This window comes from Pimephales promelas, chromosome 8 (genome assembly GCF_988280905.1).
Source record: "Pimephales promelas chromosome 8, fPimPro1.hap1.1, whole genome shotgun sequence".
In the NCBI taxonomy this organism is placed as follows: Eukaryota; Metazoa; Chordata; class Actinopteri; order Cypriniformes; family Leuciscidae; genus Pimephales; species Pimephales promelas.
The window spans coordinates 14,880,638-14,904,597 of NC_142776.1; the positions used below are offsets into that span (position 1 = coordinate 14,880,638).

Consider the following 23,960-nt stretch of genomic DNA (forward strand, 5'->3'; position numbering starts at 1 on the left):
AATGAGTAATAATGAGTGATAGTAATAGTGGAATGAGTTTTGACTTTGATTAATTGTAATTTATGAAAAATTAATTGTAAAAATGACAACTGAATAAATGTTTTTTGAAAAAAATGGTGTTTGTTTTGCTTAATTGATTAATGACACTTAAAAGTTTATTAAACCGTTTTTACTTAAGTTTTTTATTATTATATGGTGTTTTTTTGTTTTTATTATATGGTGAGTGTTTGATCAAACATGTATATAAGTATACCTTTTATACAGCAAAAACATTTCCTGTACCATTATTATAAAAATAACATTACTTTTAGTTCGTATGTAATAGTGTCAGGAGACATTTTTATGCTTAAAATAATTTATTTTTTAATGATTTAATTTAATTTATGTAGTTCAAATACAGACATTAATAAAAAAGATGAATTGAAGGCATAGTAAATACAGCTCAAAATGTGTAAACCAAAGAATAACAATAACAACTGAAGTATAAAATAACCATAATATAAATAAATACAAAATTAAAAGTTTATAATATCAAGGTAGTTAGAGATATTGTTTACAGTTTTATATATATATATATATATATATATATATATATATATGAAGAGTTCAGATGCAAAAGCCTCTAAATGCCATTTGAAATTTTCTTCTTTAATGGTGATTTTTATCAAACTTGTATATTTAAGTTCAGTAATTTCACTTAAATAACAATTAATAGGTAATTATCATTGCAATTTAAGTGAAATCACTGAACTTAAATATACAAGCTTCATAAAAATGATCATTCTAGAAGAAAATTTCAAATGGCACTTAGAGGCTTTTGCATCTGAACTCTTCATATATATATATGTGTGTGTGTGTGTGTGTGTGTGTGTGTGTGTGTGTGTGTGTGTGTGTGTGTGTGTGCTCTTGTTTTCATGACAACTGAGGACATTTTTATGATAACACACCTGCAATATGAGGACACTCGGAAAAATGAGGACATTTTGGGGGTCCTCATTTTTCCGAGCTCACTAGACAGTTGTAGATGCTCCTAGAATGCCTCTAAACCAAAAATCTCCAAAGTCCTGAAACATCACAATTTTTTGACATGAAGTGTTTAAGTGTGTTTATGTTTTTTGCTCATTTGCGGATACGCCAACTAGTGGTCAGATTTGGAACTTTAACACACTTTTAACACACATTGACGGCATCAACGGGTCCTCATATTGTACGTTTTCATAACCACAATTTATGATTGTTGTTCTTTATTTATGACTTGTTAATTTGAAATATATGTGATATCTATCATGTGAAGCATTCTTGTTGTATGCTGTTGTGATGATTGTTGTATGATTTGAGTCATTGGTTTCAATAATAATAATAAAAAAATAAAAATAAAAAAAACGTTTTCATAAACAAACTTTTTAAGCTAGTTTAGAATTAGCCTACTGTAATTCACATACATATAATCAGAGTAAAATAATAACATCACCAATTTACTACTGCTAATTAAGTATCATGTTTACTAAGTAAAGTAAGTTCCTCAATTTATTTAAATTAATCAGCTGATTAAGATAACGTTAGCTTATGTTAGCTTACTAAAAGGACGCATCATTATGGATAGGTGGGCCTGGGAATATCTGGACTCTTCTTTTTAAAAGCTTACATTAACACACATGTATTTTAAAAATGATAAATAAAAAGAACTTGCAGATTGCAGAATTTAAATATGCCTAGTTTTAGTCATGTCAGAATATCAGAGACACCAACCACCATGTCAGATAATTAACTAGCTCCACACATAAAATAAGAAATAGGCTACTACTATAAAAACAGATCTAACACTGCAAAACTCTGGTTATAAGAGCCACATCCAAACTGAACATGCATATTAATTAAAATAAATGTAATTAATATTAAGAACTTACGTTCAGAAACAGCATAAAGACGCCACAGTGGGCCAGCAAAAAAACACGGCCTGGAGCTGCCACATAAGGTGGAGTCTCTTCTGGACTTGGAGTCTGGAGTTGAAAACCTTGATTATGTCATAATCCGAACTATCATTAATGTTTAATATATAATTGGGAGTCTAAATGGCCAAATGACCAACTAAATAACAGCAGTAAGTGGCACTTTCCTTCCATCGTTCGGTTTTCTGTTTGGACAAGTGAAGTGCAGCAAGCATGCTATGGGCCGGGCCGGCTTTTCCCGCATACCCAGAACCACCGACTGTCTCTGCTGCTGCGATCTCCTCAGGCTTGGCCTGGTAAGTGGTAACGTTAATTAAGTTAATTAACGTTACTTTTCTTCATTTTCAACCACAACGACAGTTATTCTTTGAGTATATGTTAAATTTGACCGTTTTAACAGAAATGTATTCTTTGCATTACACTTGTAGCTGCAGTTGCACGGTGTTAGCATCAATCAATTAGCCTAATTAGCTCAAATTAATGACATGCATTGGTGAGAAAATGAGTAATGTTAATCATGTAACATTATTTCTATGGGCAGAGTAATCCTATTTTATTCAAGTATGGGTCTTTTTTGGTACTTGTCTTGCTGACATTTTGTCTTTAATGTCTATGTAGTTAACTTAGATCTTTGCTAATTGAGGAGCACATGGCTGAAGAGCATGTCAAAAAGGAGAACCAGACTTAGTCCTCAGGCTGAGGCTATTCAGTTTATTTTATCTGGACGTGATAAACCTTGTTTCAAAGTCAAGTGGATCAGTGACTTCAAAGGTATGTCATATATGGTCGAAATTTAAATATTTATTTTATAAATCTGATAGCAACTGTTACAGTGCACAGCATTAAAGGGTTAGTTCACCCAAAAATTAAAATTCTATCATCATTTACTCACCCTCAAGTTGTTCCAAACCTCTATGTGTTTAGCACAACAAATAAACACATAGAGGTTTGGAACAACTTGAGGGTGAGTAAATGATGATAGAATTTTAATTTTGGGGTGAACTAACCCTTTAATGCGGGCATACACTGCGATTTTAGTCCGATTTTGAAACGAATTCTGATTCGTGTGACTCTTTTTCAGGTCGGACCGATTTTCAGCTTTGTCGTGCGTTGTTTGTCGTGCAGTGTTCATGCACTGTACAAGGGGAAACGAGAGGCGATTAACCTCTCCCGATCTACAATCGGATGGTCGGATGAATTTTGGTCGCTCCTCGTGACTATCGCACAGTTGATGCAAAGCTACGAACCGATTGCCCTAAGCTCAGTGTTTTTTCCCTCACTGCGCCTGCGCGAAAACAGAAGTTTAACCATCATCTGCAGCAAAAATAAAATCATAATATAAACGAAAAGAGGGAGATCTTTAAGTTCTGTAGCTCAAACCAGCTACACCTCTTTTATTAATTTGTTAAACAATGTTTTTGAAATAAACCTTTTTTGAATTTTTTTTATTGATAGGGGTGTTCCGATCACCATTTTTTGGGCCGATCACGATTACTAGAAGCTGTATCACCCGGTCACCGATTACAGAGTCTTTTTGAAGCCTTCTATTAATCATGTAGCATTATTATTAAACTATAACAACGATGTACATTAATTATTACATTTAAGAGAAGACAATGTATCATGAATTTACACCTGTGCAATTATTTTATAGGCTAGTTTACTATAAAATTAAGAAAATAAATATAGAACAAATGTATAGCACAGCTGTTTAATGAGGTAGCAACATATGATAGATAGGACGGAACAGAACAAAAAAAATGCAATTAATAATCTTTTATTGCGCAAAATTATTATGATATGATTATGAAAGACTCCAATAGAGTACTGCACGCAGCGCTTATGCACATCGCGAGCGCTGAATGATGCGCTTGAGGCAACATGAGTCACAGCGCGCAGCTCTTCGAGTCCGTTTGGAAAAGTTCTAAGCACAAAGAAAATACATGTCGATGCATAGTGTATTATACAGTATCTATCTATGCAATAGTTTATTGAGCCTTTTCTTTCAACAGTTTTAAATTTCAGTTACTGTGCGCGTGAAGAACAATGATCGTGCTGTCCAGTGTTGTGATACACATGGTATAAAGGAACATGATTGAGGCAAGAGAGTCAATTTATGCGAAACCAGAGCTTTATCTACAGATCAAGTATAATAATATTAACATTTAATCATCTTGGAGAGAGTCTTGCCGAACGCGACGCGCTGTGCTGTTTTAATGCTGAATGGAGAATGACTGACAGCGGAGGGAAAAATTTACGTGAACTTGAATTTAATGACTTAAACATTAATTTCTATCGCACATTATACTACAGTATGGCTTCATATATATAATGAGTTTTTGAACCCAACCTGAGTGCTCGTTGCCGCGGCGATCAGTGGATACAGTGTTCTCTGTAGCTCGCGCAGTCTTCACTCGGACGTGTGCTTCCGTCGTGGACAGACTCTATTCTTTCCTGTGATTTTACGGGTTGATCAGAGAGGCTGCACAGTTTGACAAGCAGACAGCGGCGTGGTACACACACATTGCAGATGGATTGCTAGTGAATTGCTTTTTCGCACACCTTGTACAATTGCCAGACAGCTGAAGCCATTTTTACCAGGGCATAAAAAAATTGTCTCGCAAGTTTTGCGTCATCTGATCGGCTTTTCTGGATCGGCCTTTATAAAGACCGCCAATCACACATCCCAAAGCAATTATCGGCCGATTGTGATTGAGCACCCTTATTCATTGATGATTAATTATTGAAATGTTCGGACAAATTATAGACTGTTAATATTTGTTTATGCCTATAATTCATTGTAATCGACCTAAATGTTTAAGACAATTTTCAATGAGGAGGAGTAAGCTTCTATGTAATATTTTATTATCCTCACAGCACGTTGGTTATGTGCTGTAAAATTATTGCGTGGCAAATTAATTATAATAGCAGATCAATATAAAATAAAATGTAGCCCTCCCCTAATAATGATAATACAATAATAGATACTAGTAATGCATACATTTTTTAATAAAGTGCATGCAGTAATTAGAATGCTAAATCATTTTGATATTGATAGCTGATGATTGTTTTGACAATATCTCTGGATACATGATATCGTCTATAGGCATAATCCAGGGGTTTATCACAGATATTTCACATGTATAGTGTGAGCAGTGAAGTCGCAGCTCGATGATCGGACCGTATAGTGTGAGCATATAAATCCTAAACTTTGTCTTTACATCGCATGCGATTTACTCATTGAGTGTGAGTAGGTACCGTGCTGAAATCGCACAGACATCGCACAGTGTATGCCCACCTTTAGCCGACTTAACCAGCCACTGTGCAACATTAACACTCGTATATTATTTATTTTGCTAAAAAGTCTGATATTTGTTTATTTTGTAGTTTGTCAATATTTCGTTAATGGGGATTAATAACTAATATTGCTTGCATAACTTGACACTATTTCATTAATTTTTCCTCAGGACGTGGTGTATTTACCTGCACACCAATTGAAAAGGGATCGTTTGTCGTTGAGTACCGTGGGGAGTTAATATCACAATATGAACAGAACAAGAGGCAGAAGAAGTACACAGAAAAACAAAATGCTTTCTTGTTTGATTTTCAATGGAACAATGGAACATGGTGGTAAGTCATAGGGGTGTTAACCGACACTGGTTTCATGGTTCGGTCCGATTACGATTATCATGTCATCGATTCAGTTCAATTAGATATCACGATGCATCGCTATGCACCGCATCCTCAATTTAAAATTTTACTTCAGAAGTGATTTGTGTGCCTGTTCGCTGTGACAGAAACAGTGACATTCCAGACAGTATAAGTTTCAAGGGAGTAAAGCTTGTTTATGCCATTAAGAAAAGGGAAATCTGTCAAATAAATTTTGTTTCAAAGAAATGTTCATTTAAAAGCAGCGCTCATTAATCAGTGTATAGTTACCATTAAAGATGCGCACATGAACCGTCGCCGAATCCGCTGTTGAAGGTGACGATCATCCATTTATAATCAGACGTAACACAGAATAATTGTAATTTGACCATCGGGTGCGGATACTTAAATCAGAGAAAGTTATTGGGGCGGGTGGATGATTTATTTGGCTGTGGATTCGGGTGACGTTGGAGCTCATCAGCTTACTCTAAAGCAGTCAGACTAACTGCAAATGGCTAATGTGGTTTATCCAGTTAGTGTTATAACCTCCTGCATATTCTATTTGTGCATGACATGAAACATGAGCGCACATAGCGCATGTCTTCTGCAGGTCGTGATTACCAGGTTGTTCATAAAAGCCGAAATGTGCCTAGATGTCGGCTTTAAAGTAGTTGGAGCATTTTTAATTCACTTGCACTCGAGTCTCATCTCCCTCTGCCATTGTATGCTACCGCGACAAAGCACGTACACGACAAATGACGTTAGAAAAGCATCAGTAAATTATAATGGTCAATGGTCAATTACTGAACCGATACCGAATCGTCCTCATCTGCATCGCGATGCATCGTTAAAAACGATAAATTTGGACATCCCTTGTAAGTCATGGCTTATTCAAGATCAGTTATTCTCTCTGTGTTGTTTTGTGGAAAAACCTTTTGTTTCCTCCTACTTTAGCATAGATGCGTCCCGCGAAGACACTTCACTAGGGAGGCTGGTGAATGATTGCCACAAGTCGCCAAATTGTAAAATGAGAAGGTTGACAGTTCAGGGTAAACCTCATCTTTGCTTATTCGCAATTGAAAACATTCAAGCAGAGACTGAAATAACCTACGATTATGGAGATTCTCAATGGCCATGGCGTAATCTGGTAAGTAAGACCTCTTGATAGATTATGGTATAGGATCTGTTCAAATATAATTAGTTACATTTCCCTTGTCCCCCCTCAATATCTCCTTGTGGAATTACTTTACTGATGAAATTGTATATACTATGTTCAGTTAATTATGCACCATGAGGTGTGCTTGCATGCAATGAAGATCTTTAAAAAAAGTAAAATACTAGTAAATATTTCTTTAAAAAACATAAAATACTAATTGTTTGATTAAAAGAAGGGAAGGTAGAAAATGGTCTTTCTGGCTTTGTCTAATATGCATTGATACTTTTTAATTGAAACTTATTGTTGTATTATAGTACAATTTATTTCTGACTGATTATTGTTGTTATACTTCATTGCAGACACCAAGTGGCTTGACCCAGACTCAACATTCAGGAGACCCAGAAGTGAGCGAGAGATGCAGTTCATCCTTCCAACAGGTGACTACACATTGACTCTGGATTTCTTCTAGTTTAAGGAAGTTACCCCTAACATTTGATGGAAGTAACTAACCCTCAAAACACAGATTGTTAATTTTCACAAAATTCAATGTTTTTATCTACTTCAAACACATTTATGGCCAATGTAAGCTTCTGCTCTTCAGTTTAATGGTTTAACTTCTAAGGAAGTAGATCCCTGTCCATTACTGTGGAGATTTTAGCTTTCTTTTACTACAACAGTGTGACTTAGAAAACAGGAACGCTGATTCTTTGGGTGTTCGGTCGTCATGTCCTCATTTTGTTTTAGGCTGTGAAAGATAAAACTGTGTTTCAGACGATGTCCTGATATTGTATGTTTCAACGTTTAGTGTGTGTGTGTGTTTAACAATGTCCTCATATTGTGGGTAACCGATATTGTACAGTTTTAGATATTTCTCTCGAGTCTTGAATGAAAAGCCCAGGTCCTCACATTAGCTATTTTTACTACAATTTGTGTTCCTTAAAACCAAAGTTGACACAGCCCTTGACTTCAGCAATGAGTCTCACCCCAAAGGTGATTATGATAGATTGGGGTTGGGATTTTTGAACTGAAATGGGCAGGATCATTAGTTTATTATAATTCTGAATATTTCTGACTGATTATTGTTGTTATTTCATTGCAGACACCAAGTGGCTTGACCCAGACTCAACATTCAGGAGACCCAGAAGTGAGCGAGAGATGCAGTTCATCCTTCCAACAGGTGACTACACATTGACTCTGGATTTCTTCTAGTTTAAGGAAGTTACCCCTAACATTTGATGGAAGTAACTAACCCTCAAAACATAGATTGTTAATTTTCACAAAATTCAATGTTTTTATCTACTTCAAACACATTTATGGCCAATGTAAGCTTCTGCTCTTCAGTTTAATGGTTTAACTTCTAAGGAAGTAGATCCCTGTCCATTACTGTGGAGATTTTAGCTTTCTTTTACTACAACAGTGTGACTTAGAAAACAGGAACGCTGATTCTTTGGGTGTTCGGTCGTCATGTCCTCATTTTGTTTTAGGCTGTGAAAGATAAAACTGTGTTTCAGACGATGTCCTGATATTGTATGTTTCAACGTTTAGTGTGTGTGTGTGTTTAACAATGTCCTCATATTGTGGGTAACCGATATTGTACAGTTTTAGATATTTCTCTCGAGTCTTGAATGAAAAGCCCAGGTCCTCACATTAGCTATTTTTACTACAATTTGTGTTCCTTAAAACCAAAGTTGACACAGCCCTTGACTTCAGCAATGAGTCTCACCCCAAAGGTGATTATGATAGATTGGGGTTGGGATTTTTGAACTGAAATGGGCAGGATCATTAGTTTATTATAATTCTGAATATTTCTGACTGATTATTGTTGTTATTTCATTGCAGACACCAAGTGGCTTGACCCAGACTCAACATTCAGGAGACCCAGAAGTGAGCGAGAGATGCAGTTCATCCTTCCAACAGGTGACTACACATTGACTCTGGATTTCTTCTAGTTTAAGGAAGTTACCCCTAACATTTGATGGAAGTAACTAACCCTCAAAACATAGATTGTTAATTTTCACAAAATTCAATGTTTTTATCTACTTCAAACACATTTATGGCCAATGTAAGCTTCTGCTCTTCAGTTTAATGGTTTAACTTCTAAGGAAGTAGATCCCTGTCCATTACTGTGGAGATTTTAGCTTTCTTTTACTACAACAGTGTAACTTCGAAAACAGGAACGCTGATTCTTTGGGTGTTCGGTCGTCATGTCCTCATTTTGTTTTAGGCTGTGAAAGATAAAACTGTGTTTCAGACGATGTCCTGATATTGTATGTTTCAACGTTTAGTGTGTGTGTGTGTGTTTAACAATGTCCTCATATTGTGGGTAACCGATATTGTGCAGTTTTAGATATTTCTATAGAGTTTTGAATGAAAAGCCCAGGTCCTCACATTAGCTATTTTTACTACAATTTGTGTTCCTTAAAACCAAAGTTGACACAGCCCTTGACTTCAGCAATGAGTCTCACCCCAAAAGGTGATTATGATAGATTGGGGTTGGGATTTTTGAACTGAAATGGGCAGGATCATTAGTTTATTATAATTCTGAATATTTCTGACTGATTATTGTTGTTATTTCATTGCAGACACCAAGTGGCTTGACCCAGACTCAACATTCAGGAGACCCAGAAGTGAGCGAGAGATGCAGTTCATCCTTCCAACAGGTGACTACACATTGACTCTGGATTTCTTCTAGTTTAAGGAAGTTACCCCTAACATTTGATGGAAGTAACTAACCCTCAAAACACAGATTGTTAATTTTCACAAAATTCAATGTTTTTATCTACTTCAAACACATTTATGGCCAATGTAAGCTTCTGCTCTTCAGTTTAATGGTTTAACTTCTAAGGAAGTAGATCCCTGTCCATTACTGTGGAGATTTTAGATTTCTTTTACTACAACAGTGTGACTTAGAAAACAGGAACGCTGATTCTTTGGGTGTTCGGTCGTCATGTCCTCATTTTGTTTTAGGCTGTGAAAGATAAAACTGTGTTTCAGACTATGTCCTGATATTGTATGTTTCAACGTTTAGTTTGTGTGTGTGTTTAACAATGTCCTCATATTGTGGGTAACCGATATTGTACAGTTTTAGATATTTCTATAGAGTTTTGAATGAAAAGCCCAGGTCCTCACATTAGCTATTTTTACTACAATTTGTGTTCCTTAAAACCAAAGTTGACACAGCCCTTGACTTCAGCAATGAGTCTCACCCCAAAGGTGATTATGATAGATTGGGATTGGGATTTTTGAACTGAAATGGGCAGGATCATTAGTTTATTATAATTCTGAATATTTCTGACTGATTATTGTTGTTATTTCATTGCAGACACCAAGTGGCTTGACCCAGACTCAACATTCAGGAGACCCAGAAGTGAGCGAGAGATGCAGTTCATTCTTCCAACAGGTGACTACACATTGACTCTGGATTTCTTCTAGTTTAAGGAAGTTACCCCTAACATTTGATGGAAGTAACTAACCCTCAAAACACAGATTGTTAATTTTCACAAAATTCAATGTTTTTATCTACTTCAAACACATTTATGGCCAATGTAAGCTTCTGCTCTTCAGTTTAATGGTTTAACTTCTAAGGAAGTAGATCCCTGTCCATTACTGTGGAGATTTTAGCTTTCTTTTACTACAACAGTGTGACTTAGAAAACAGGAACGCTGATTCTTTGGGTGTTCGGTCGTCATGTCCTCATTTTGTTTTAGGCTGTGAAAGATAAAACTGTGTTTCAGACGATGTCCTGATATTGTATGTTTCAACGTTTAGTGTGTGTGTGTGTTTAACAATGTCCTCATATTGTGGGTAACCGATATTGTACAGTTTTAGATATTTCTCTCGAGTCTTGAATGAAAAGCCCAGGTCCTCACATTAGCTATTTTTACTACAATTTGTGTTCCTTAAAACCAAAGTTGACACAGCCCTTGACTTCAGCAATGAGTCTCACCCCAAAGGTGATTATGATAGATTGGGGTTGGGATTTTTGAACTGAAATGGGCAGGATCATTAGTTTATTATAATTCTGAATATTTCTGACTGATTATTGTTGTTATTTCATTGCAGACACCAAGTGGCTTGACCCAGACTCAACATTCAGGAGACCCAGAAGTGAGCGAGAGATGCAGTTCATTCTTCCAACAGGTGACTACACATTGACTCTGGATTTCTTCTAGTTTAAGGAAGTTACCCCTAACATTTGATGGAAGTAACTAACCCTCAAAACATAGATTGTTAATTTTCACAAAATTCAATGTTTTTATCTACTTCAAACACATTTATGGCCAATGTAAGCTTCTGCTCTTCAGTTTAATGGTTTAACTTCTAAGGAAGTAGATCCCTGTCCATTACTGTGGAGATTTTAGCTTTCTTTTACTACAACAGTGTGACTTAGAAAACAGGAACGCTGATTCTTTGGGTGTTCGGTCGTCATGTCCTCATTTTGTTTTAGGCTGTGAAAGATAAAACTGTGTTTCAGACGATGTCCTGATATTGTATGTTTCAACGTTTAGTGTGTGTGTGTGTTTAACAATGTCCTCATATTGTGGGTAACCGATATTGTACAGTTTTAGATATTTCTCTCGAGTCTTGAATGAAAAGCCCAGGTCCTCACATTAGCTATTTTTACTACAATTTGTGTTCCTTAAAACCAAAGTTGACACAGCCCTTGACTTCAGCAATGAGTCTCACCCCAAAGGTGATTATGATAGATTGGGATTGGGATTTTTGAACTGAAATGGGCAGGATCATTAGTTTTTTATAATTCTGAATATTTCTGACTGATTATTGTTGTTATACTTCATTGCAGACACCAAGTGGCTTGACCCAGACTCAACATTCAGGAGACCCAGAAGTGAGCGAGAGATGCAGTTCATTCTTCCAACAGGTGACTACACATTGACTCTGGATTTCTTCTAGTTTAAGGAAGTTACCCCTAACATTTGATGGAAGTAACTAACCCTCAAAACATAGATTGTTAATTTTCACAAAATTCAATGTTTTTATCTACTTCAAACACATTTATGGCCAATGTAAGCTTCTGCTCTTCAGTTTAATGGTTTAACTTCTAAGGAAGTAGATCCCTGTCCATTACTGTGGAGATTTTAGCTTTCTTTTACTACAACAGTGTGACTTAGAAAACAGGAACGCTGATTCTTTGGGTGTTCGGTCGTCATGTCCTCATTTTGTTTTAGGCTGTGAAAGATAAAACTGTGTTTCAGACGATGTCCTGATATTGTATGTTTCAACGTTTAGTGTGTGTGTGTGTTTAACAATGTCCTCATATTGTGGGTAACCGATATTGTACAGTTTTAGATATTTCTCTCGAGTCTTGAATGAAAAGCCCAGGTCCTCACATTAGCTATTTTTACTACAATTTGTGTTCCTTAAAACCAAAGTTGACACAGCCCTTGACTTCAGCAATGAGTCTCACCCCAAAGGTGATTATGATAGATTGGGGTTGGGATTTTTGAACTGAAATGGGCAGGATCATTAGTTTATTATAATTCTGAGTATTTCTGACTGATTATTGTTGTTATTTCATTGCAGACACCAAGTGGCTTGACCCAGACTCAACATTCAGGAGACCCAGAAGTGAGCGAGAGATGCAGTTCATCCTTCCAACAGGTGACTACACATTGACTCTGGATTTCTTCTAGTTTAAGGAAGTTACCCCTAACATTTGATGGAAGTAACTAACCCTCAAAACATAGATTGTTAATTTTCACAAAATTCAATGTTTTTATCTACTTCAAACACATTTATGGCCAATGTAAGCTTCTGCTCTTCAGTTTAATGGTTTAACTTCTAAGGAAGTAGATCCCTGTCCATTACTGTGGAGATTTTAGCTTTCTTTTACTACAACAGTGTGACTTAGAAAACAGGAACGCTGATTCTTTGGGTGTTCGGTCGTCATGTCCTCATTTTGTTTTAGGCTGTGAAAGATAAAACTGTGTTTCAGACGATGTCCTGATATTGTATGTTTCAACGTTTAGTGTGTGTGTGTGTGTTTAACAATGTCCTCATATTGTGGGTAACCGATATTGTACAGTTTTAGATATTTCTATAGAGTTTTGAATGAAAAGCCCAGGTCCTCACATTAGCTATTTTTACTACAATTTGTGTTCCTTAAAACCAAAGTTGACACAGCCCTTGACTTCAGCAATGAGTCTCACCCCAAAAGGTGATTATGATAGATTGGGGTTGGGATTTTTGAACTGAAATGGGCAGGATCATTAGTTTATTATAATTCTGAATATTTCTGACTGATTATTGTTGTTATACTTCATTGCAGACACCAAGTGGCTTGACCCAGACTCAACATTCAGGAGACCCAGAAGTGAGCGAGAGATGCAGTTCATCCTTCCAACAGGTGACTACACATTGACTCTGGATTTCTTCTAGTTTAAGGAAGTTACCCCTAACATTTGATGGAAGTAACTAACCCTCAAAACACAGATTGTTAATTTTCACAAAATTCAATGTTTTTATCTACTTCAAACACATTTATGGCCAATGTAAGCTTCTGCTCTTCAGTTTAATGGTTTAACTTCTAAGGAAGTAGATCCCTGTCCATTACTGTGGAGATTTTAGATTTCTTTTACTACAACAGTGTGACTTAGAAAACAGGAACGCTGATTCTTTGGGTGTTCGGTCGTCATGTCCTCATTTTGTTTTAGGCTGTGAAAGATAAAACTGTGTTTCAGACTATGTCCTGATATTGTATGTTTCAACGTTTAGTTTGTGTGTGTGTTTAACAATGTCCTCATATTGTGGGTAACCGATATTGTACAGTTTTAGATATTTCTATAGAGTTTTGAATGAAAAGCCCAGGTCCTCACATTAGCTATTTTTACTACAATTTGTGTTCCTTAAAACCAAAGTTGACACAGCCCTTGACTTCAGCAATGAGTCTCACCCCAAAGGTGATTATGATAGATTGGGATTGGGATTTTTGAACTGAAATGGGCAGGATCATTAGTTTATTATAATTCTGAATATTTCTGACCGATTATTGTTGTTATTTCATTGCAGACACCAAGTGGCTTGACCCAGACTCAACATTCAGGAGACCCAGAAGTGAGCGAGAGATGCAGTTCATTCTTCCAACAGGTGACTACACATTGACTCTGGATTTCTTCTAGTTTAAGGAAGTTACCCCTAACATTTGATGGAAGTAACTAACCCTCAAAACACAGATTGTTAATTTTCACAAAATTCAATGTTTTTATCTACTTCAAACACATTTATGGCCAATGTAAGCTTCTGCTCTTCAGTTTAATGGTTTAACTTCTAAGGAAGTAGATCCCTGTCCATTACTGTGGAGATTTTAGCTTTCTTTTACTACAACAGTGTGACTTAGAAAACAGGAACGCTGATTCTTTGGGTGTTCGGTCGTCATGTCCTCATTTTGTTTTAGGCTGTGAAAGATAAAACTGTGTTTCAGACGATGTCCTGATATTGTATGTTTCAACGTTTAGTGTGTGTGTGTGTTTAACAATGTCCTCATATTGTGGGTAACCGATATTGTACAGTTTTAGATATTTCTCTCGAGTCTTGAATGAAAAGCCCAGGTCCTCACATTAGCTATTTTTACTACAATTTGTGTTCCTTAAAACCAAAGTTGACACAGCCCTTGACTTCAGCAATGAGTCTCACCCCAAAGGTGATTATGATAGATTGGGGTTGGGATTTTTGAACTGAAATGGGCAGGATCATTAGTTTATTATAATTCTGAGTATTTCTGACTGATTATTGTTGTTATTTCATTGCAGACACCAAGTGGCTTGACCCAGACTCAACATTCAGGAGACCCAGAAGTGAGCGAGAGATGCAGTTCATCCTTCCAACAGGTGACTACACATTGACTCTGGATTTCTTCTAGTTTAAGGAAGTTACCCCTAACATTTGATGGAAGTAACTAACCCTCAAAACAAAAATTCTTAATTTTCACAAAATTCAATGTTTTTATCTACTTCAAACACATGTATGGCCAATGTAAGCTTCTGCTCTTCAGTTTAATGGTTTAACTTCTAAGGAAGTAGATCCCTGTCCATTACTGTGGAGATTTTAGATTTCTTTTACTACAACAGTGTGACTTAGAAAACAGGAACGCTGATTCTTTGGGTGTTCGGTCGTCATGTCCTCATTTTGTTTTAGGCTGTGAAAGATAAAACTGTGTTTCAGACGATGTCCTGATATTGTATGTTTCAACGTTTAGTGTGTGTGTGTGTTTAACAATGTCCTCATATTGTGGGTAACCGATATTGTACAGTTTTAGATATTTCTCTCGAGTCTTGAATGAAAAGCCCAGGTCCTCACATTAGCTATTTTTACTACAATTTGTGTTCCTTAAAACCAAAGTTGACACAGCCCTTGACTTCAGCAATGAGTCTCACCCCAAAGGTGATTATGATAGATTGGGGTTGGGATTTTTGAACTGAAATGGGCAGGATCATTAGTTTATTATAATTCTGAATATTTCTGACTGATTATTGTTGTTATTTCATTGCAGACACCAAGTGGCTTGACCCAGACTCAACATTCAGGAGACCCAGAAGTGAGCGAGAGATGCAGTTCATTCTTCCAACAGGTGACTACACATTGACTCTGGATTTCTTCTAGTTTAAGGAAGTTACCCCTAACATTTGATGGAAGTAACTAACCCTCAAAACATTGATTGTTAATTTTCACAAAATTCAATGTTTTTATCTACTTCAAACACATTTATGGCCAATGTAAGCTTCTGCTCTTCAGTTTAATGGTTTAACTTCTAAGGAAGTAGATCCCTGTCCATTACTGTGGAGATTTTAGATTTCTTTTACTACAACAGTGTAACTTCGAAAACAGGAACGCTGATTCTTTGGGTGTTCAGTCGTCATGTCCTCATTTTGTTTTAGGCTGTGAAAGATAAAACTGTGTTTCAGACGATGTCCTGATATTGTATGTTTCAACGTTTAGTTTGTGTGTGTGTTTAACAATGTCCTCATATTGTGGGTAACAATATGTACAGTTTGTACAGTTTTGTACAGTTATTTACAAATAACTTTGTACAGTATATTGTACAGTTTTAGGTATTTCTATAGAGTCTTGAATTAAAAGACCAGGGGCCTCATGTATAAAACCTTGCGTAGATTTCTTGACTCTGGATTTCTTGATTTCTTGACTCTTGACACATTGACTCTGGATTTCTTTTTTTTTTTAAAGTTACATAATTCTTTTTGTTCTCATGTAAATTACACCCCTTTTTACCTTGCTACAACAAACATTTATTGCACAAATTTCTTGTATTTATGAACCAAAATTATTTTCATAATTAGTATTATGTATTTTGTTATTTTCAGTTATAGTACTAAAATACATATTTATTCTTCATCTTTTGATTTAAGGCCAACCACTCCACTGGAGTTACATGCTTCCATCATGTATTTACTGCAGAGCAGGTGAGACAGCTACATTCAAAGTTATTTTTCTTCATTAACTAATGTGAATATTTGCTGTTAGGAAATAGTGTATAATTCCAGGTGAGACTACAGGTTTGTACACATGATGTTTGATTTGAACAGCTTAGAGTAAAACGGCGTCTGCAAAATCTGAAGCGTCATCATGATTGTTGTGAGGATGCTTATGAGAAGGCTGAAAAAGAGAGAATTGCGAGAGAGAGACAGATGACTTTGAGTTTGGTCACCAGAATTAATGATTCTGTGAGTATGTACATCCAAGCCTAAATCAAACCATCTTGTAATTATAAGATAAGTATTTATTAAAAGTCTTTAGTATTTTAATGTTACAAGAACATTATTTCTATAACATAAATTAGCCTAGCTTTTTAAGAGTAGCTTAATTTCTTACTCCAAAGACTTGGTTATTCTGAGAAACATTGACATCTAAATGTATTTACAATTATATTAAAAAAGACATTTGTTTTTGCTTTCAATCTGATGCTAAATTAAATGGAGATTATTAATTGGTCTATAACATGTAGAATAGATATGATGCAAATTATTGACAACAGGTTCCTAGGTACATATCAAATATGCACAAACTGGCATTGGGGGAATACATATGATGTCTTGGCTGCAGTCTGAATGGAAGTGGTGTGATGTGAATTTGTGACAATCTGCATTAAGTGGATATAACTTGGGGTGAACATTTCTTTTTAATGAAAATTATTAATCATTTCAAAGGTTGGACCTCCCTCAGTCGATGATGGTGGATTTCATGATGGAAAATCAACGAGCGCTAAAGACCAGGTAATAAATACCAATAGACAACAATAATGAAATAGTAAAACACTAATCATATTAAGAAGCTTGAATGTTAATTTTAATTGTATGTTTTTATAAGCATGTTTAAATGTTGTTATGCACAATGTGATGGTGCTAGGAGAACAATATTCTAGCTATTATTAAATGTTTAATTTATTGATGGAATGAGATGCTTTTCTCTCCATTTTCCTTTAGATGTCTTATGACATGACTGATGAATCTTCGGATGTTACGGACTATGATGATGCCAACTATGTTCCAGATTCAAGTGGCAACTCCTCTGACACAAGTTCTAATAGTAGAGATCTAAACATCATAGACAATCATCTTCCCCACAAAGTGTTCAAGAAAATATCATTGGGCATCGCTACAGCCCACTGTTCGGATGGTACCAACAGTCCCAAGGAGCAGAGAAGTTTTAGTTCCTCAAAGATGAGCAGCAGCCATTGCAGTTCAGTGATGAGTTGCAGTGACAGTTCATCAGAGAACAAATTGCACAGCTCCGTAAATGTCTCTTCGTTGCCAAACACGGCAAAACGAAGCAAGTACAACAAGAAACAATACTGTCTATATTGTAATAAGGCCATTTCTAAATTGGCAAGACACCTCGAATCCGCTCACAGTACACAGCCGGATGTTGCAAAGGCTTTCAGTTTTAATAAGAGATCTCGTGAAAGAAAAGATTTGTTACGCTCTCTTAAGAAGAGGGGAAACTTTAACCATAATGCCACTGTGGCAAGCAGTGGTGATGGAGAAATGGTTGCTTGTCGAAGACCCACTAGAGTCAGACAATCTAATGACTTCAGTCACTGCAAGTTTTGCCAAGGACTCTATGCAAGAGATTGTCTATGGAGACATGTCAGAAACTGCCCTCAGAAGTCTGTTGAGGTGGAGTCTAGAGTTGGCCGAAAACGGATTCACATGGACCTACCAAAACCTGATGCAGTTCATGAAGCTGTTTGGAAGATTGCTTTTGAAATGAACCAGGATGACATTTCTTTAGTTGTAAGAAGTGAAAGAGACATCCTTAGTCTTGGCGAGTCAATGTACAATGGCAGGAAACCAAATGAGAAAAGAAATGATTACATACGTCAAAAAATGAGAGAGATGGCAAGACTCTTGATAACTGCAAGAGCTACAACACCTTTGAAGACCACTGAAGACCTTGTTATGCCCAGTAATTTCCCCCACGTGATACAAGCAGTGAGATCTGTTGCTGGTTATGACTTGGATAGCAACTCCTATAAAATCCCATCATTGGCTTTAAAATTGGGTCACAGTTTGGCTAAGGTTGCAGGCATTGTGCAATGCAAAGCCATCATTGAAAATCGCAATGCCGTCGCAGAGTCTGTCAAGCAATTCGCCACTCTGTATGAGAAAAGATGGGCGGAATCCATTTCAGGTTCTGCACTGGGTACACTTCATCAAGCCAAATGGAATAAACCACATGTTTTGCCCTTTACACAGGATGTGTCCCTGCTGCACAAGTTTCTTGCTACTGAGCGTGCTAAGTGCATGAAGGACCTTGAGGAAGAACCCAACATCAAAAGCTTTGGGAATCTTGCACAAGTGACTTTGACGCAGGTGGTACTATTTAACAGAAGGCGGCAAGGGGAAGTTTCAAAGATGGAACTCCAGGCGTTCACATCCAGAAATCGAACAGAGTTGAATCCTGACATTATGATGGGCCTTACGGAGTTTGAGACGAAGGTTGCAAAGTATTTTGAAAGAGTAGAAATTCGAGGTAAAAGGTCTCGAATGGTGCCCGTGCTTCTAACACCTGACATGATTGCTGCAATGGACCTCCTCATTAAAAAAAGGAGTGAGTGTCAAGTCCACAGAGAAAATGTCTACTTGTTTGCCCGCCCATGTGTGCTTTCCCATTACAGAGGCTCCGACTGCTTCCGAAAGTTTTCAAAACTATGTGGTGCAAAAAACCCAGAGTCGCTCACCTCAACAAGACTGAGAAAACAAGTCGCCACTTTGTCAACAGTACTGAATTTGAAAGAAAATGAAATGGATCAACTTGCAACCTTTCTAGGACATGATATAAGGGTCCACAGGGAATTCTATCGCCTTCCAGAAAGTACACTGCAGCTCGCAAAAGTTAGCAAACTGTTGATAGCAATGGAAAAGGGAAGACTGTCAGACCTGCAAGGGAAAGGGCTGGATGACATTGAGATCAATCCCGAAGGTGAAATTTAGTTTTAAATGTAGTTTATAATTACTTCTCAGATCACAATTATAATTGTATTTAGTCTTTGATTTAAATACTTGGTCCAAACTGTTTTTTTTACTCAACCAGAGGAAGTAGCCACGAGTGATGATGATTCTAGTGAAGAAGCCATTGCTGACCTACATCAACATGAAGGTATACTGACTTATGTGATAACATCTTTAGGTTATGACCAGGGAGACAGACAGTAGAGACCTGATGATAGTGTTAGATGGGCTTAAAGGAACAGTGGTAAATAAATTAAAAAAGATTATGTATAAACATGGTGCTGAATTATTTGGAATCATTGATAGAAAGAAGGTGGACCGGTTTTAATTAATTAATTCTAAACAGCAGCAAGAGATAAAGAAATAGTGAGTGAGAGAAGACAACTAAGCAATAGTTACAGTACATGATAAAGGTAATTAATGTTTTGCTTAAAGTCTGGTTAGCAGTACAGGAGGAGTAAGTTAGGAAAGTCTTTTATTGAGATGTTAAGTCAAAAAGAAATAGGTAACTTGAACATTTAAAGTAAGAGGTAGAGGAATAGTTAACTTAAAAGATTACTCAGATACAGGAAACAATGAGGAGAGATACAGTGTACTTTTTGATATAAGTGGGCCTTTTCAAGCCAGCAGGTTCAGACTTCCACTCAGCTCTTTTGTTGTCTGATTTCATACAATAATACAATCAAACAAACTCAGGGCTGGGCGATATATCGCACGATATTATTATGCGCATCTAATCAGTAAAGCCGGTTCCTTGATTAGTTGTAAATCACCTTCACCTGCTTTCAGATGGAGCGGCATTTACTACAAAGAGCCGTAGATCACTGACAAGCTGAGCCATATCGCGTTAATATCGAGGACGTATCGCCTGCGATATTTAATGTGATATGGCTCAGCTGGTCAGTGAACTACGGCTCTTCGTCACGACAAAATCTCCCGTGTTAAACTAACACACCTGGGAGTGTATATAAGTCCACACTCAAGAGTGTTAAAGTTAATGAGATAATTAAGTGATTAAATGAGTGATGATTGAGCATTATTGAAGACACCTAAAGCAGAATCACAAGAAAAAAATCAAAAATTTTAAGCCACCGTTATGGAGATGAGTGTTTGCTTTAGTTGGGCTCTTGACCCTTATATTATAAATTTTATGTTTTAATTTACTGTTGCATCTGAGTTATATCTTTCAGATGAACAAAAATAAACAATAATAAAATAATGTTGGTCATAAAATGACCATCATTTGATATTTATGTCTATAATTTATTCTGTTGGTTAGTGTATGACTTAGATTCTGCAAAAATGATCAGAATGTTAAACATAGTAGATGGATTTCTCAAAAGTTGTTAAAAAAACCGCTTTCTTTTAGGCACACACAGACCTCAAGATTCAGTCAATGCTTCTCAACAACGGTGACGAGTAGAATATTCAAGTAGGAAAAGTAAATTACATAGACAATTCAGATCATTATTTATTCAAACCGCAATGCATGATGGGAGACATTCATGAGTTGTGATTGGTGGCAACAGGTCACCACGGTTGAGATAGACAGGCTGATTATTGATCTCTGTGTTTCTAAATAAAGATGATAGTGATTTAATCAGAATATTTTTTATTAAACATGTTATAAGAAAAATACAGATATGCAGTTAAATCACAAAACTGTTGCTAACAAGTTAAAGCAAATCATCTGAATATATTTCATTTTTCAGATAAAGCATGACTATGTCAAAACATAACCAATACTGTTAACCAATATCTATTTGTTCATTTGACTGCTATAAGTCAATAACAGCAGACAAACAAAATTTAAAGTGAAAATATAAGTGTCAAGAGCCCAACTAAAGCAAACACTGATCTCGATAACGGTGGCTTACAATTTGTGATTTTGTCCTTCAGCGATTCTGCTTGTGATCATCAGGTGTCTTCAATAATGCTCAATCATCACTAAATTAATCACTTAATTATCTCATTAACTTTAACACTCATATCGACCATCTGAAAGCAGGTGAAGGTGATTTACTACTAATCAAGGAACCGGCTTTACTGATTAGATGCGCATAATAATATTGTGCGATATATCGCCCAGCCCTATTGTCAATAATGCTCATATTTAATTTTTACTTTTCAAAGGCTCAAGAACTGTAACTTCTGGGGATCTGACACTTCTGAGGGACTCGCACGCTTCAACCACCCTGGATAATTTGGAGAGCACTTCTGCCTCAACCGTCTTGGACAACGTAAACTTAAGCAACACTCAACCAATACATGGTAAAATATAAAAGGCAACGACATACAAAATGTGCACACCAAAAAGTGAATGTGTTCATAATGAAAACAATTATTTATTCTTGCCTTCACAGAGACGGCAGTATGTGAAGTTGTGCTTTTATCTGAAATATATTTAAATTAATTGTTTTCAGATTCCCAGCAGAACACAGCACTTCAAGTGGTTACATCCCAAACGTCTTCAAAGTCCTCCACTGTAAAGCAAGGTAAATACTGTAAGCATGTGGATACACCACATTACTCTTTTAGAAGTGAATAAATTTAAGTTAAATTTAATGAATGCCATATACTATCATAACTACTGAATTATCATGACTGGAAATGGCAGACAGGTATCCAAATCACAAGGCTTAGGCTGAGTCAAGGTACACAGAATAAAGGTCAATATAACACTAGTACCCCTTTTCCACCAAGGCAGTGCTGGTGCTGGTTCGGAGCCGGTGCCTGCGCGCGAACCAGTTTTTTGTGTTTAGACAGCCAAAGAACCGGTTCTTGGCCAGGAAAATTGGTTCCAAAGCGGCACCAACTCTTTGCTGGACTAGAATTGTTCTTTTACCACGTCATGCTTACGTCGGGGCGGGGTTATTGTCGAACTTTCTCTGGAACAAAATCTCGGTCTATAGTAATCCAGACGAGCACCACAAATGTGTTCCAAATGTCTTCTTCTGACCCCAATATTGGATTGCAAAGCCAGGAGAAACATTTGCAGACAGACGATGTAGTCCAACATTGTAGTTGTTATGCTTGAAGTTTGGAAAGCTAAGACGTATGGCAATGTACACAGTGACTTAACGACATCTTTCGCTGGGCTCTCTAGCCAGTGGGAAAACACACAGGTCCAGAGAAGGTTCGCAAGTTGAACCAACTTTAAACCAGTACCAGTTCCGAACCAGTTATTTTTGGGTGGAAAAGGGGTTTAGGAGATTAACACTGGGAAACAAACTATGCTGGAACACTTACTGATACAGATTAGACAAATTAGCATCCACAAATAGGGACAGACGTGAAATAAAACGGCAAATACTAAACGGAGAAAAAAAACAACTTATCGGAGAACGGATGTAACAAAATATTATTTTTGCTCAAATCCTCAATGTTTCACTTTAGCAGAACCATTGTTTCATTTTTAATACATTTCTTTTGTTTACATTCGACAGCTGGGAAGGTGAGGAACAAGTGGACAGGTAATGAAGTAAAGGCTGTGGAGCGGCACATGATTCATTTCATAACCAACTGCAAGGTGCCAGGTAAAAAGGACTGTGACTCCTGTCTCCAGGCAGAACCAGTGGCTCTGAAAGACCGAGACTGGGCTGCAATCAAATACTACATTCACAATAGAATCATATCAATGAAAAGGAAGATGTATAGATAGAGGTTCCCAAACCTGTACTGGAGTACCCCCAACACTGCACGTTTTCTATGTCTACCTAATCAGGTGTGTTTGATTAGGGAGACAAAGAAAACGTGCAGTGTTGGGGGTACTCCAGTACAGGTTTTGGAACCAATGAACTAGAACATGCCAACTGTGGCTGAGGGGCAATTTAATTTCTGTTGAACTTGGTTAGAAAAATGCTCACTGTGTACTGTTACAATCAGTGTCAACTTAAATATCCAGTGAAAATGAGTTTCGTTTTGATATTCTCATTTTAATTCAAGGATTGCTATTGATGTTTTCTTGTACAAGCATGTTACAACCTAGTTTTGACTGAGGCTGCCATGTTGACATGTATTCATGAGGGCTATTAATGATGTTTTCTTTTATCCCCAGCCTTTAGACACTTTTTTTTTCTTTTCTTACTACCTCTGGATCATATCATAATGCATTTTTTCAAGTAACTGACAATCTCTTTCATAGAATAAGGTTTAAAAGTATATGTAATCTATACTCTCTGTGTCAACAAGCAAGTACTTTAAAGGGATACTCCACTTTTTTTGGAAATAGGCTCATTTTACAACTCCCCCAGAGTTAAACAGTTGAGTTTTTACCTTTTTCGAATGTATTCAGCCGATTTTCTGATATTTAGAAGAATATCAGTAACCAGACAGTTTCTGGTCTCATTGACTTACATAGTATATATTTTTTCCTACTATGGAAGTCAATGAGACCAGAAACTGTCTGGTTACTGATATTCTTCTAAATATCAGAAAATTGGCTGAAAATGGTAAAAACTCAACTGTTTAACTCTGGGGGAGTTGTAAAATGAGCCTATTTCCAAAAAAAGTGGAGTATCCCTTTAAGGTATTGTTACTTTCAAACATATTTCCCAAGTTTTCAGTGTTTTGTTTTGGATGCTAAAGAGAGTAGTTCTTTCATTTCAAATAAGCTGTCTTTTGTATTGCCTTATCCTGTATTGTGGCTGGTTGTTCAATGATTTAAAAACAGTTGATGAGGGTTGCCATTTCTTAATTTTAGTTAAAGGGTTAGTTCACCCA

General features: G+C 36.6%; 2 protein-coding genes across 5 annotated transcripts in view; one reads left to right on the plus strand and one right to left on the minus strand.

Annotated features, from left to right (window-relative positions):
- Positions 1–23,960, minus strand: part of LOC148977682 (uncharacterized) — a 62,822-nt gene that overhangs the window by 6,208 nt on the left and 32,654 nt on the right. The window lies entirely within an intron of this gene.
- LOC120471813 (uncharacterized) lies at positions 857–22,957 on the plus strand. Of its 4 annotated transcripts, XM_089134043.1 has the most exons (24): positions 857–2,245; positions 2,568–2,720; positions 5,417–5,579; positions 6,552–6,744; positions 7,113–7,190; positions 7,853–7,930; positions 8,593–8,670; positions 9,336–9,413; positions 10,076–10,153; positions 10,816–10,893; positions 11,558–11,635; positions 12,298–12,375; positions 13,043–13,120; positions 13,783–13,860; positions 14,523–14,600; positions 15,263–15,340; positions 16,137–16,190; positions 16,314–16,451; positions 16,935–17,000; positions 17,211–19,209; positions 19,321–19,386; positions 21,372–21,509; positions 21,662–21,733; positions 22,685–22,957. In XM_089134043.1, exons 2-24 carry the CDS (start codon positions 2,612–2,614, stop codon positions 22,897–22,899), a joined length of 4,149 nt encoding a protein of 1,382 aa, XP_088990169.1. In that variant the 5' UTR covers positions 857–2,245; positions 2,568–2,611; the 3' UTR covers positions 22,900–22,957. The 4 variants fall into 4 exon arrangements, with proteins under 4 accessions (XP_088990169.1, XP_088990171.1, XP_088990170.1 ...); XM_089134045.1 differs by lacking the exon at positions 16,314–16,451; XM_089134044.1 differs by lacking the exon at positions 15,263–15,340.

Excerpts from the sequence above, each read along its gene's own strand:
- LOC120471813 (XM_089134043.1), top strand. The coding sequence starts at position 2,612 with ATGTCAAAAAGGAGAACCAGACTTAGTCCTCAGGCTGAGGCTATTCAG. Across the intron at positions 10,894-11,557 it reads GCAGTTCATTCTTCCAACAG|ACACCAAGTGGCTTGACCCA; the intron begins GTGACTACACAT and ends ACTTCATTGCAG. Across the intron at positions 15,341-16,136 it reads GCAGTTCATTCTTCCAACAG|GCCAACCACTCCACTGGAGT; the intron begins GTGACTACACAT and ends TTTTGATTTAAG.